At 43.1% G+C, this 15,719-nt stretch overlaps 1 protein-coding gene across 10 annotated transcripts in view; it reads right to left on the bottom strand.

Moving 5' to 3' along the window:
* TTC13 (tetratricopeptide repeat domain 13) overlaps window positions 1-15,719 on the bottom strand; it is a 75,861-nt gene that overhangs the window by 26,157 nt on the left and 33,985 nt on the right. For 7 of the 10 annotated variants that reach the window (XR_009352722.1, XM_059170487.1, XM_059170481.1 and 4 more), the window contains 7 exons: window positions 15,235-15,300; window positions 13,427-13,519; window positions 10,676-10,792; window positions 9,371-9,481; window positions 3,823-3,905; window positions 1,926-2,067; window positions 1,504-1,678 (listed from right to left, as the gene is read on the bottom strand). Coding sequence is in view for 9 of the 10 variants with exons in the window: in XM_059170487.1 (XP_059026470.1) it covers window positions 1,504-1,678; window positions 1,926-2,067; window positions 3,823-3,905; window positions 9,371-9,481; window positions 10,676-10,792; window positions 13,427-13,519; window positions 15,235-15,300 (787 nt within the window). In the remaining variant the exon portion in view is untranslated. The remainder of the gene's footprint in view (window positions 1-1,503; window positions 1,679-1,925; window positions 2,068-3,822; window positions 3,906-9,370; window positions 9,482-10,675; window positions 10,793-13,426; window positions 13,520-15,234; window positions 15,301-15,719) is intronic. The other 3 variants (XM_059170484.1, XM_059170486.1, XM_059170485.1) reach the window with 1 other exon arrangement.

The following is a 15,719-nucleotide window of genomic DNA, read 5'->3' as shown; positions in this document are numbered from 1 at the left end:
ATTAAGAATTTCCAATGAGGGACGCCTGGGTGGCTCAGTTGGTTGAGCAGCTGCTTTCGGCTCAGGTCATGATCCCGGCATCCTGGGATCGAGTCCCACATCGGGCTCCTTGCTCTGCGGGGAGCCTGCTTCTCCCTCTGACTCTGCCTTCCACTCTGTCTCCCTGTGCTCGCTCTCACTCTCTCTCTCTCTTACAAATAAATAAATAAAATCTTAAAAAAAAAAAAAAAAAAAAAAAGAATTTCCAATGAAAATTTAACAACCAAATTGAGAAGTAAATATAAAGATGTTCTGTAAGTATAAGATATATATCGGGTTTCAAAGACTTGGCACAAAAAATAATGTAAAATACCTAATGATATTAATGAATAGTGTTCTCATATTAATTATATGCTAAACTGATACTATGCATATACCAAGTCAAATCAAGTGTATTATTAAAGTTAATTCTTCATGTTTACTTTTACATTTCTCACGTGGCTACTAGAAACTTACAACTCCAGGGCTACTAATTTTTTACAGTTGGACAGTACTGGTAGGAGATGGTTAATGATGACAAAGGGAAGAGCAGAAGTGGAAGTAAAGATTTGTGCTCTGTGTGAACAATAAAAAAATTATCGTGATGAGCACAGAGAATGTACAGAATTACTGACTCATTATATCATGTGCCTGAATCAAACATAACACTGAATGTTAATTGCACTTTAGTTAAAATATCCATTTGAAACAAAACAACAACTAAAAAAATTACCATTACGTATGGCAAAGAAAAGGTGAGACTCTGACAAACCAAAGACAGCTTAAAGATTGGCTTTCTTCCTCATCCCAAATGAATGTCTCCAAAGTATGTGAGAATTGTGAAATGAAGGAATGACAGATCAAAGATGCCAAGTTTACATTTAACAGTAAAAGCCTCAGAAAATGTTACTTTCCTCTGACTCTTAGGTCTCTAGACAAGATGTGATGAGAAACATCGATACCCAGATGACTGTCACTTTCAGCTCAGAATAGGTTTTTCTGACTCTAGTAAAATCTTTTTCACTTTAAAAAGAAAAAATATATAGGCAGTGGCAGACAAAGTACTGGGCCAGTCTTTAGGAGACAGGGGCCCAGGGATGCCTGGGTGGCTCAGTTGGTTAAGCATCCACCTTCCACCCAGGTCATGATCCCGAGGTCCTGGGATCGAGTCCCACATCAGGCTCCCTGCTCAGCAGAGAGCCTGCTTCTCCCTCTGCCTACTCCTCCCCCTGCTCATGCTCTCTCTCCCTCACTCTCTGGCAAATAAGCAAATAAAATGTTATAAAAAAATATTTTTTAAAAAAACAGAAGACAGGGGCCCTTATCCAGTCCAGGTACGGCTGCTAACCAAGGGCGGAGCTATGTTCAAGGTACCTCGTGTCTTCAAGACTCAGATGCCTCCTACGAATCCTCAGAGAAACAAGCAATATGATTTCTGCAGCTCTGAGCATTAAAATTCAATGACTGGGCCATTTCATGTCTTACCTCGGAGATATTTCACTTTCAGATACTCCGGGCTAGCCTTCTGGCCCGGGAGAGGATCATTCAGCATGACTTTAGTCTGTGCTTTTATGCCTTCATAGAACTGTCCCATGGCAACATGGCTGAGTCCTTTCATGTACTGGCACACCTCGTTGTAGGGCTCCAGCTGCAGGCACCGCTGCGAGGAAGGAGAAAAGGCTCTATTAGCATCAGTACAGGCGCCCATGACTTTTAAGTGCTTTATCCTTCAGTCTCGAGTTGGAAACGTTTTCCCTCCAGGCTAAAGCAGACCAAATACACGCTCTTAAAGTAGTCTATAGGACGTGGCAATGGTTTTCTCCCTTTTTGTTCCTGCAGAAACACAATTCCTGGCCCTCCTCCCCATTCATCCCGCTCAAGGTCCTTCGCTTGTCACTGAGGCCCACCTTGAAGTTCTTCAGGGCTTCCTGCAGGCTCCCGTGGTGATAAAGCATCATCCCCCGGAGCTGCAGGGTCTGCACGTGGTTCTGGTTGAGCAGCAGGGCCTTCTGAAAGCTCTCGGTGGCAGCTTCGAAATTGCCCAGTTCTCTAGGTATTGGGCAACAGTGATGAGCACATTGCAGAGCATTTCAGTGAACACACGGAGTACGCTGGCTTCAGGATTACGGTCCCACATGTGAACCCGACCACACCTTGATGCGGATGTTCCCGTCTCCAGTTTGCCATTTTACGGCTCAGCTACATCCCACTTACTTTTCCTAAATGCTACCAGATTGTAGACACGCACAAAGCCCTGGGAAGTCTTTGGGGGATGAACTTACTGATTCCCAAAGACAAGCACCTATTCAAAATCTTTACCCCAATTCATGAGCTCCAATCCCTAAAAACCACGTGTAAATTTTCGTATTTGGATAAAACCATGCTTCTTCCTTGTGGGGGGAAAAACCATGTAGTTTACAATCATACATAGGTTCATCATTCTGAATCAAATTCAGAAGTTTATATTTTATTTTTTCTGTCACAGAAGTTAACTTCACTTAAAATCTGGCAAATCGTTTCATAATTTAAAATTTAAAACCAAAGTCTACTTTAGAGTTGTGGTCATTTCAGAATAGAAATGATTACTACCAGCCTTCTTTTATGTATTACGTGTTTACAAATAAAAAAATCACCTTCGAAATGTTCCATGTGTCAATTTTCTGTTAATAATGAACGTTCTTAAATAATATAACATTCACTTAAATTTCTACATTTTACTAATTACTCTGGGTGCTTTCAAATCTGTTTTCAGTGTGCGTCCCCAGCAATTCTGTGGGATAGTAAGGATAAAGGTTATCACTTAAACCCAAAACAAATCCAAAGACACTTTCCTCAAGTTAGTGTAAGAGGGCTTCTCCGGCTGCCGCCATCAGATAAATAAGCTCTTGGATTTGACCCTGGACCTCTGTCACTGTGTCTTTTCTAACTTTTACAGTAGCTTGCAAGGGAGAACCCCGAAACTCAGGGAAATCAAGGACATCCAAGTATAACATGGGCCAGCTAGAACTGGAACCACACCTCTTGACTCCCGAATCCCGAGCCCCTTCTTTCACGCCACACAATCTCCTTTTCAGGTCAGAGTGTAAAAATGTTTGAAAGTCAATACTGGTCAGGGTAATGCATGGAATCGGATGCCAGAGTCTAGGCACAACTTCTCAGTCCTGATAGAGATGCGTCATAACTATCTCATAATCTATCCTGTTAGTGATAGGGATGCAGCATCATTTTCCAGCCTTCCATCTAGGAATCTTCAAACGATCACAGTGATGTGGGAATCCAGCTTCCTTATTGCCTAGAAAGCAGCAGCAGCATCTGTGACTCAACAACGTATAAGGCCACTATTCAAAACGACCACCCTCGAAGAACTAACATTTTCTAGACCAATATATATGAAGAGAAGTTGTTTAAAGAGGTAATAATATTATGGAGAGGATGGTTGGGTGATGGACACTGGGGAGGATATGTGCTATGGTGACTGCTGTGAAGTGTGTAAGCCTGACGATTCACAGACCTGTACCCCTGGGGCAAATAATACATTCTATGCTAATAAAAAAAAAAAGTTCACAATAAAGAAATAAAAGAGGGGAAGGGGTAACAATATGTATTATGATATCCTCTGACACAGTTCTTTCTGTATTACAGAGAACGTCTCAACAAGCTTGTAAGTGCTTATGTGATTCAGAATGACAATCTCTTTTGGTTAAGAAATGGAATGTCTTTTAAAATATCACTACGATGTGAGGCTCTCTTGTCCCCCCCACTGTACGCCCTACCTCCTATCCCGACTACTATTGCTTTTCTTACCTATAGGCCTGTCCCAGACTTTTATATGCATCAATAAAATCAACTTTCTGCTTCAAGGCTTCTTTGAAGGATTCAATAGCTTCCTGAAAAAAGGACATAGAAAATTATGTCATTGGCATAATTGTTGAAGTCGAGTTTCACTTAAATCACTAAAGGACTTAAAAATATAGTACACATGGTCTCAGAGTGATTTTTTTAAATACAAGGACTTCAAAAAAAAGACAGGTAGAGAGTATGAGGCAGGAGGACTTAATTTCAACAGTAAACAAAGGCATTGCTATGAATAATAACAGAGCCGTAGAAATATCTCCCTTCCAGATGGGAAAATGGCTTCTTACTACCTTTTTCATTAGGGCTTTGATTACTAATGATATCACCCTTGTGTCAAAATCATTTCTTTAATTAATAAAGGCCTTGCGAAATGAAAGTCAGCTTACTAACTGTGCGAAGTATAGTCTTAAGTGACCGTAACCAGCAGCCCTTAAAATGAACCAACAAAAGAGACAAAAAAGTAAGCCCAGCCTGACGTTGTTCATAAAAAAAGCAACAGGGCTCCCAGACTGACTGGGAATCAGAAGGATTCCCATGATCTACAGGAAAAAGAAAGAGCAAAAACAAATCAAACAGAAGCCTTGAGTTGGGGGCATCTGGGGCATAGCTCCTGCCGGCAGTGGAGAAGGGAGCACAGGTGCTGTGCTCTAGGGAGGAGCCCCTGGGACACACAGTGCAACTGGCCACTGTGGAAACCTCTGGAAACTGTTAATGAAATATACCATTCTGCTTCACGATAATAGTCTTAAACTGTATTCAGTGTACTTTCCATTATGACTTGACTACTGTAATAAAAAATTATAAAGACATTTCACACATTTCCCAAGGAAAAGACGTGTCTTACTTAAGTCAGTGGCTACAAAGTTATCATGATCTCTAATGGCTTTGAAGAGAAAGGCTAAAATGTCTGTGTATTTCACAACTAATTAGATAATTCATAGCAAAAAAACTACGAGAGATGTCGTATGCCTTGCACATGGTAGGCACTCAATAAATATTTAATGATTTCATAGACACATAATCCTAATTCTTTTCCAAAAATCACCCATTCCCTGCTTCCTGATTTTCTCTGTAGGGGGAGCAGGGTCAGAGAGGCTGGCTTCCAAACTCTTCTAAGGCCACGATGGGGACAACCACCTACTCTTTAAGGAGTCCCACCGAACGTGTTCTGTTTGGTAGAAGGATGAGAATGGATAAATTTTATCACTTCTGAAATGAAGACTACTCCTCATTAGACTTCTGGCCCTGGCCTTTTCTTGGATCTTTTGGGAGCATTACAACTATATTTTAAATTCAACAAACATGTATTGAGCGCCTACTATGTGCCAGGGGCAGTGTGAGGGGGTAGAGGACACAAAGACGAGCAAGTCATTCTCTCTGGCCTCGAAGAACTCAGTCTTGTTAGAAAGCCAATTACTTAACCAGGTTATTAGAATACAAACTAAGAGCTACGATAGAGATATGAGTCAAAGTCTCGGGGAATAAAGAGAAAGGAAGAACTAACTGAGACGGGGACACCAGGAGAGGTTTCATGGAGGAAGTGGCGACTGAGCTGGATCGGGGAGGAGAAGGAGTTTGGTAAAGAAAAAAGAGGGCATCGTGGACGGGGGGACAGTGGTGCAGTGGCAGGGTGCTCAGCAGTGGCGGGGAAGGCAGGAGTGGAGGAGAGGGAAAAGATGGGGCGCAGGCTGGTGTGGGGAGCTGGGGCCGGGGCGGTGGGGGTGGGGAGAAGGACCTCTGCCATGCTCCACAGTCGGGACATCACCTGCCAGTGGTGAGAACTGGGGGCTGTGAGTGGCTGTGGGACCTCACCAAACTGACTCTTTAGAGAAAATGCCACGAGCCACGACAGGGCAGACGGGTTGGACAGGGAAGGGAGCGGAGCCCCACGAGGAGGTGACTACAGAGGTCCACACAGGAGATCATGGAAGCTCAAACTGAGACTGTGTCCCTGAAGACAGAAAAGGAGGGTCAAACTCCGGAAATATTCTTAAAGGCCAACAAAGAATCTGCTGGCTGTGGATATGGGGAATGAGGGAGAAGGAAGGGGAGAAGTTCAAAGCTGGGGAGCCTGGGTAGAAGGTGAGAGCGTGAACGAACATAAGGAAGTAGGGGGGACAGCTGCGGGGCGGAGCGGGGCGGGGCGGGGGTGGGAGGAGGTCAGGAGTCCAGCCGGGGTGTGCCGAGTCTGGGGTGTTTGTGGACGTCTAGGAGAGATGCCCAGGAGACATCTGCTGCCCACTGCACTTACAGCATGCTGGGACGCCACAGTTCTTCAAAGTCTGATTTCTCTTCAGCTTTTAAGAGTCTTTGGTTTCGGGGTTCCTGTCTAATCACTGCACAGCTCTCTACCTCATTCTGCCAAAGAGGGGACATAGCAGAATCAAGATCTGAAGCCACTGGGAACAAAGACACTACGTTCGAATGAGTCAATGTCTAAGCACACGGACTGGCTGTGAGTTGATCTGCACCGCCAGCGGGAGCGCCGCCACCTTCATCTGCCACCGTCTTGGCTGGCAGCGGGCAGTAGTCCCTCACGCGTCCCGCATTTATTGCAACAAAGAGAACAGTCTTCCGGGACTCTCTAAGTGAAGGCTGACCCAAAAACAGGAGCTCAAGATACACAATGTTTGAAGTATCTTTACACCACAGATAAAAGTCTTCACTGTGTTTTCCCCAGGGAAATCCAAAACGTCTGCTGTATCTACCTGATCGGACAGTTGTGATATTTGTCATGGAATATCGCCTAAAAGATTTCTAATGTATTATACCGTAAAGTAAATAAACACATCACCCACTTAATTAATTTCTAAATTGATTTGGCCTAAAGAGACCAGCTTTAGGATACAAGGATAGCTCCAATTCATGGGTCCGTGTAATATGTTGTCTCTACGGTTAACAAGAGAAACTAAAGAGAGCTAAACTAAGTTCGTTAATTTAATGAAGGCATGTCACCACTGACTCAGTTTTCCAATCTGTGTAACTGGGACACCCTATGCTCCTTCTACACTTCACGGGGATGCCGCTGGGATGAATGAGATAATACGTAAACTCTCTGACCACCTCGGACAGCAGATCTAGAAAAATGCAAAGAAAAAGTTCCCATCTATTCCACACGCTGATATTGTGTTTATGAGCACAGTGAGGAGGAGAAAGCACCAAATCATTTGGCGAGACTGGTTCACTGAGGGGCTTCTAGTGCTCGTGGAACAGAAGTACAAGGTCTGGGTTCTTATCCCATGGATTTGGAATAAACCAAACTGAGTGTCAGCCCTTGTCCGATGTGCAGTTAGCGTCTCTGTTACGGCTCTTTTCGGAAAGATTCTCATTTCAAAGTAACACAAAGAGCCCTCCCTACCCGCGTTCCTAAACCAGCTTTAGAGTCTACGGTGAAATTCTGTTTGCATTTGCTCACTTCAAAGAATATTTTTTTTACCTCTCAGTACTGATTGCTGGTATTTTTTTGCATTTCCAATCTTGTTCTCCTCCATGAGATATTCGAGGCAGAGACTTCAACTATAGTATTGTGATTGTGAACTTTTTAATTTAAGGCAACTGAGAGAACGTAAGAGGAATAGCGGGCAGATACAAAAGAAGCTGGAAAAGCCCATCTGGCAGCTGCGCAAAGCACATTTCAAATACCTGCTCTCAGTGCCTACAACCGCGGGTCTGAACACGGCAAGACAGGAAGAGCCTGGGTGCGGACCACCCTCCACAGACTCGCAGGAAGGACAGAAGGAAAGGAAACCTGCATGCAGTCCCCTCCAGTTTGGGTTTTAGCGGATGGGAATTATCTTTCTAGAGTCCGTGAAACTGAGATGAAATGAAACAAAATCTGTCATCACAGAGACCTGATCCATGCTCACAGCCCCTGCACACACACGATTTTACTGAATCCCCCTGCAAGCCCTTCCAGAGGTGGGGGGCAGAATCCTCTCTCCGCCACAGACGGAGGGGGAGGGGCTGAAAAGCTGAAGTCCTGTGGCCAGTGGCAGAGTTCGCAGGATGCAGGGTGGACGCTTGAGCCAAGGCCTTCCAGCTTCAAGTCCAAGGCTCTGTCCTTGAGATCATTTATTCCTCTCGGACTTACTGAGCACCTTCTACGGGACAGGCACAGCCCACAACACTGAGGGTTTACAACAGAGGCCTTTGGGAAGGTAAGCCGTCCCTGCCCTCCAAGAGTCTGCGCACGACCCCCGAGGAACTACTTTCCACAATCAAATGTGTGTCCTTCCTGCAAGGCGCTATTGAACTTCTACACAACTCTCAATGCTCCGGTGACGAACAACCCGTCTGGGAAGATTCTGTTGAGCTCCTGGTTAGCGGGAAGTGTTTCTCGCCTGCAGAGGCTGACTTTCGGGCCAGCCGGTTTTCAATCAGACGGGGATGGGACCTGCATTAGAGCTCTGACCTTGTGCGGGCCATGGGCACCGAGGACCAGAGATGGTCCTCCCTGTGAGGACCAGAGCTCCACTCTCGGCTCCTAGCCGGGTGTCTGCCCCAAGGCCAGGCTGCTGCACAATAGGTCCTCAGCACCCTCAGGGACCGACTAAGGGCAGGAGGCAGAGACAGGTTGGAAGGGACGTCGTCACCCCATATGTCAGTCGGCTTGGATGACCCCTTTCCTGCTTCCCTCAACCCCGTCCCAGCTAATAGCGGTCTCCAAGCGGCAGCAGCAACGTGCTTGCTGGAAAACTGTCTCCAGACCTGCTCCTGCAGCCCCCAGAACACTGCCAATGTCTCCCCATGGCCCTCTGTCCCTAACCTCTCCAGCCACTGGCGTGTCAGAACCCCCTTCCTAAGTGGCAGATGGGGTCTCGGTGATATGCTTTCCCCCAAATCTAGATTTGTAGCTCCTCTGGGCCTACGAATTAAAGTCAAGGTGCTCTGCATATAGCACTGGAGACAGCTGAGGGCCTCCCCTTGGCCCACGGGCCCGCTCAGCAGCCTGTGCTCAAGCCTGACTATGCGCTACACCACAGCCTGGCCGCCTCCACGCTCTGTGCCAGCGCTTGTACTCTCCTCTCTGCCTGAAGCAGCTGCTGCCCCTAGTCCGCTCCGCCTGCAAGGCCCAGGACAAGGTGTACTTGTTCTCTGGAACCTTCTCTAATGCTGCAGTTTCAGTGAATCTGATCTCTGTTACCAAAGCACTTTCTTTGTTCATGCCACTTTTTTTTTAGTGTCTCTACCAAATGATAAATTATATGTGGAAGAAAACTTTGTAAACTGTATCCTTCCTCAGTGTCAAGTGTGATGAATTCTTTCTCCCTCTCACTAACCCTTTATCCTTTCTCCGCCTGTACCTTCCTCCAAGTACCTTCCACACAGTAGGAGCTCAATAAGTATGTAGAATCCAACTCCTTCCTAAAATAAACCGATTAGATAGACACATGAGTTGTCATTTTTAAAACACACCAAATGAAACCCACTAAGATCCTCCCACCCGCAGAGAAAAGCAGAATCATGATACTGTATACACAGTATACAACACTTTCACCTTCAAAAGTCCTCTGTGAAAGAAAGTTAGACCTTTGTATAGCATAGCTATAGGCTGGTTTTTGTTCAGTTCTAAGGACTGCTGAAAGTCTTCGTGGGCTGTTGCATAGTCCTACAAAAAGGAGAGTGGGGGAAAAAATAAAGTAGTATTCATTAGACATTCAGACATTTCTTACTTCTGACTGGTCGAGAAGAAAAAAAAAAAAACAATTCATTCTGTGCCCTTTTTGGCTTTAAAGGGAACATTTCATATCCACAAATATCCGTTGAATTCTTATCCTCTTTGTTGAAATAGTTGATCTCCTTAGGAAACTGAAGGGGAAAACCCCCCAAGCGTTTAATTTAAATAGACTTCTCTTGGGGTGCCTGGGTGGCTCAGTGGGTTAAGCCTCTGCCTTTGGCTCAGGTCATGATCCCAGGGTCCTGGGATCGAGCCCTGCATCGGGCTCTCTGCTCAGCCAGGAGCCTGCTTCTCCCTGCCCCCCTGCCTGCCTACTTGTGATCTCTCTCTCTCTCTGTCAAATTTAATAAATAAAATCTTTATAAAAAATTTAAAAAAATAGACTGTCTCAACTACAAAAAAGATTATTTGTAAAAAATAGTATTAAGGTTATAATCTGTTAGAGAAACTTGACAACTTATCGTTTCTGGTACTAACACCTTATTACACTGGACACTTGTACAATAATTATGCCATAGGTCAACCTTAAAATGTGTTATGCTGAGAATTTTTCAAACCTATTTTCTTGGGCAACAGGGAATTGTTACTAAAATGATGTAAACCCACTATTTACTAATTGTGACAACCATAAATATCATTATGATGATAAAAGAGAACCTTGCCAGATCTGGCCACTTTCACAGAGAAGCTCCAGTCTGGGAACCCACATTGGTTTTGGTTAAGGCTCTTGGGTGTGATACCCAAGGAAATTCAAACTGTGCTTTTCAGCTTAATAATCACGTCAAAAACATGAACATCTGTTTCTCTATGCTGACATTTGCAGAAAAAGCGGAAGTATAGTCAATGAACCAAATTTCTCTTCTCTTCTTTCTTTTCATCCCTCCGAGTCTAGAATTACTTACTGCTGACAGCTCAAGCAAGAAAATGTGTGCTCTTGGTACTTAACATTTCACTACTCGGTTCAATTTCAGCTAAAGAAAGTGCTTTTTTAACTGTCTTGTATCACAAACATGTTATTATAAAGCCCCAAACCCAAATCTACTAAATAGCGGCTTTTGGAAGTAAATGGAAAAGTCCAGTCTTTATCACCACAAAAGGGAATGTGTTCAGGTCAAAACAACTTGCCTCTGATATGAAGTACAGTGTCCCCCGGTGTCTGTACAGCCGTGCTGAGGGCTGAAGCTGGATAGCTTTGGTGAGATCGTTCACTGCTTCATTAATTCGTCCCAGAGGGGACAGAATCTATAAATCCAAAAAGTGATTAGGGACGAAACCTTCCAGGGATCAACCCCAAAACTGCCAATGCGTCTGACTTCTCAATTCCACTTCACCACACTCCACTCACAGGATTACTTTCTTGGCCCACAAGAAACCTGACTCCACAGACTACACAGCAAGGTTCAAAGTCAACAGGCTGAGTGGCCCCTAGTCTGTCTAGCCGAGGGGGAGGCTGATGAACTAACCACGTAAATTGCTTTGTCACGGTTTCACATTCTGGGTTACAACAGATGTTGCTTTTTTTGAATTGGGAATTTTCTTTCCTCACCCCCTTTCAAAACAAAATTTAGCATTTCAAGGTTAATCTGAAAGATAACTTTGAACTACTAAAAGCAGAGAAATTGTTGGACACAGAGTGGAGTTCCCCATGGCCTTCGCCCTGCCCTCTGTGGTAGAAAGTGCTGGCGGACCATCTAAGATTCCAAGAGCCCCTTTCTGTTAACTCCCAGCTCATTGGTCACCATCTACAGAGCAAGCTTGCTTGGGAAGCCCTTGTGATCCAGCAATGAGCTCGTGCAGGTGACAATGACAACAGAGAAGACAGTTCAGAATGCAAAAGTACAGCAATAAGACATAAGAAGATCCAAAATGGGTATCAGTACTCATGCATTCAAGCTCAAGCATTTCACCCTGAGCCAATGTCCTGAAATTAGGCTGAATTTTGTTCTCATGATACAGTGATACAGGTCATTTCCATCAGGTTCTACTAGGTGGCTTCCTACTCTGCAGGAACTTAGGGCCGGCAAAAGAGACAGGATTCAGGAAGGCACATCAACAGTGGCAAGAATGGCAGCTCAGAAAAGGGAAAGAAGTGAATTAAAGAATATATAGCTGAGAATTCAAAAAGCATAGCAGTCGGGGGTTATATTTTGGAAGGAAGAACATCCCTACCTAGTTTATTAATTCCTAGGTATATAAATGAATTATCACACTCCAGCATAATAATTAACATGCATAATAATGACCCGAGTAACTAAAAAAAGGTTAAATTATGTTCATTAAATATAGACTTTCAGCAAGTAGGAAAGAGAAAGCACTCTCATTAAATGATTTCTGACATAAATAAATGATATACTATAATAAGCTGCAAAAATCACTCAGTACTGATATTATTGCCCAGTAATGCCAGAGAAGGGGAATATTATTATATATATTTAAGATCACCAAAAATTACTTTTTGGATTACTGATATTATTTTTGGGTACACAACTAGCTTTTTATTTGGCACACAAATCTTCTAAAGCTACTATATAAATCTTTCTATGCACACTTAAGTTCTTGCTTTAACATAATATTTTAATGTAACATCAGAGTAATGGAGGGAAAAAGCATCAGCACCCCCTCCCCACAGCAGATATCACCAAATTGGCCACCAAATGCTCACCTTAAATACCAACAAGGTTCTCGTGCAGTAACAAACAAATTACAATCACTTAACCCTTATGGTTGCAATCCAAAATAGAAAAGAGATAATGAACTATATCATTAATTGAGAAAGATTTTTATTCAGAAACCCAAATTCCCAATAAAACATAAAATTCACTTCAAGAAATGGAACTGTAGAGACTCTAACTTTGCGAATACAAACACCAAAAACACAGTTTTTAAATTACTAAAACATTTAGTTTTTTTCTTTAGTTCTGAGTTTTCTTCCCCTAAAAGGCGGAGGTGGGGGGTGGGGGGTTAATGTCATTTTTCCTTTAGTTGAACTATGGAATCCCATAAGGTCAGATGACTACGTCTTCTCCTGACTGGATACATTAGCAAATTCTAAAGCCCTTAGTATGGTTAAATGAACAGTAAAATGAAATCCTGTAGTTGACTATTAATTACGCAAACGGTAAGATGAACACATTTCATTTAAAAACATTAAAAGGAATGCGTCTCCACACCCCATTCTCCACCTTGTCCCCAAAGACCAGGGCTCTCATTGGCTCTAGCGGCACCTGCTCACGAGGCCTCTGCAGACACACCCACACCTGCCCCTGCCAGCACTCCCCCAGGCCCCCACAGGTACGCCTTTCTGTCCCTGAAGAAGCACCTCCTCTTCGTGTCTCCTGTCACAAATGTTACCTGGTATCTTCACCGCGTTACCTCTGTCTCCCCTTCAAGTCCTAAGTTCCCTCAAAGACCGGCTGTGGTCACCCTTACCTATCTACGTCTCTATGCACATCTCACAAGAAGTATATGTAAGCGTAAACAAACACACGCACATGCACGCTCACACACATACGTGCACACTTCCAGTGGTTATGAATTTCATTTTGACCATACTGTCATAGAGTTTTGCTAAAATACGTCATATATACACATGGCAAACATGATGTGTGATATATTTTTCAGTGAACACTGACAGTGGCACATGTCATAACCACATATTTTTATACTAAATATTACTATTAAGCGTTAAATTGGGAGTACCACCCAGCCCATAGTTTCTAGTAATTTCAACCATGTTTAAAGGCATTCAGTACCTATGGAGGAAAACACAATAGGTATCAGGGAGCTTTAAAATTTACAAGTAATAAGATAAAGGGGAAAAAAAATTCCGAGATTCTAGTCCAATAATGACAGAGGGAAAAAGAAAACCACACTCACTTCTGCTCGCTGTTCAAATACCTCTGGACGATCTGGTTCCAAGGTAATTACTCGGCTCAGTTCGAACAGAGCAAGCTCAGCGTTCTTAATGTCCTTGAAAAGGTATTAGCTCAGTATGAGATACACTGTTCCTCAAAACCAGGTTGAATAGTTTTTCTGAAAAAACTAATAATTTAGTCACGATATAACTACGTATTTAGAAATAAAAAGGAACTTCGCTTCTGTACAAAAGATCTGCTGGTTTAAGTAAGTTATATTATAAGTATTTAACTCACTCGAGTCTACCTGCCCATCAACAGCCCGTTAGACCTGGTCACATATCACAAGTTCCACTGCTGGTAGGACATTTTCTAAATCTAACCTATTTTAAAACCAAATCAATGAATTTCGAGGGACGAGGATATGGATGGACACCAGCATGCAGAACAATGCTGACCAGTGGAGGTGTGGGAGCAGCACAGGGCCGAGTCAGTGTTGACCAAAACCCCTAAGCCCACATACCTACACCTTAGCAAGTCTACATAAGTTCACTTTAAAATCTGCATGTTATTCTTATATTAAAAATAGGAGCATGTTACTTTTACATTAGAAACACATTAAAGATACAAGCAAATTTCATGTTGAGATATAATATTACAAATGAGAATTAGGAAGCATCTTATCTCTGACCTTTAGTAGGTCAACTTCTGTCATTTACTGATGTTCTCACTTCCTACCACCTCTGTTATCCCCAAATCTGAGCTTGTTCTCAGTCCTCTATGTCTCAGAATTATACAAATACTATATAAAATCTCTCCAATAGGCCAGAACCTGATTAGTAGAATTTTTTTAAATTGGCGAAGACACAAAAGTGATGTTTCTTTCTCAATCATCATTTTATTTGAACATTTCTAATACACAGTAAGACAACAGAAAAGTTCATGTATAATGTTCTAGACTGTAAATATGGAGATCTGAATCTTAAACTATTTTATTATTTACTACATAATCTCAGGGAATCTTCCTTTTTATACCACGGTGCCTTATTGAGTAAAATATATTTATTATATTGGGGCACCTGGGTGGCTCAGTCAGGTGAGTGGTTGCCTTCTGCTCAGGTCATGAACCCAGGGTCCCGGGAAGAGCCCACCATTGGGCTCCCTGTTCAGCGGGGAGTCTGCTTCTCCCTCCATCTCCCTATCCACTTATGTGCTCTCTCTCTCTCTCAAGTAAATAAAATCTTTTAAAATATAAATTTATTATAACCTTTCCCCCATATTCCCCCAGAGAAATAAGGAGATGTAGGCTACAACAATATACTTATCTGGCCAGGGTAAGTATCATATATGATAAGAAATAAAAATAAATTTTACCAAAAAAAAAAAAAAAAAACCTTTTGTTCTTTTATTCGACCTTTAAAAATTGTGAAAGAAACAAAATTGTAAGTCTTACTGCGCTATAGATGCTAGACTCCATTTTTACCAATTAATATTTCTTAGATATTCAGTCAAAGTCTCACCCTTTCCTCAGTCTAGGTCCAGCTCATCACCAAATAAAGTTTAGGCTGGCAAAGGCTGTCCTTTTGGGAGTAGAAAGTATGGTGAGACTGACTTCCAGAAGCCCTGGATAGAGATCGCCAGTCCCACCCCCCACCCTTCCTAGCCATGGGATCCTGAGTACATTGTCTCCTGCCATTTTCTCATCTGGGAACTGGCGTGACACCACTTCATGTCCATCAGAGCTCAATGAACAGGGAGTGGTTCTGTCGGAACCCTGGTCCGGGTCAGGTCATGGAGGCACTATGGCAAACGGAGCTATTCCATACTCACATGTAGTCCCTTCTTTCCATAGGCTATCCCTCGGCCATAAATTGCACTAACCAGATCAGGCTCCTCCTAAGTCAGACCAAAACAGAAACACGTCAAAAACTATAAACAAAACAAAACAAAACAAAAAAATCAGTTTCTGCTTAAAGCACGTTAATGCCCCAAGTGACAAGCTCTACTTTACGCTGCCACCACACATACGTGGACACGCACAGTCCCCAACCAGAAGATGTGTTCTTGAAGGTCGTTTGCATGAGACACGTAATAAGAGTTTTGCACTGAAAAAATAATACAGAGAACCAATATTAGGGAGCCCTGCATTAGCTTCTGTCACATGGTCATCTCATCTAAAATGCAATCCTCCCCAATCGGAGAAAGACCACTATCATATGATCTCCTTGATATGAGGAAGTAGAGATGCAACGTGGGGGTTTGGGGGGTGGGAAAAGAATAAATGAAACAAAATGGGATCGGGAGGGAGACAAACC

This window comes from Mustela lutreola, chromosome 4, assembly GCF_030435805.1.
Source record: "Mustela lutreola isolate mMusLut2 chromosome 4, mMusLut2.pri, whole genome shotgun sequence".
NCBI lineage: Eukaryota > Metazoa > Chordata > Mammalia > Carnivora > Mustelidae > Mustela > Mustela lutreola.
Note: the sequence above shows the minus strand (reverse complement) of the source record. Positions and strands in the feature narration are given on the sequence as shown.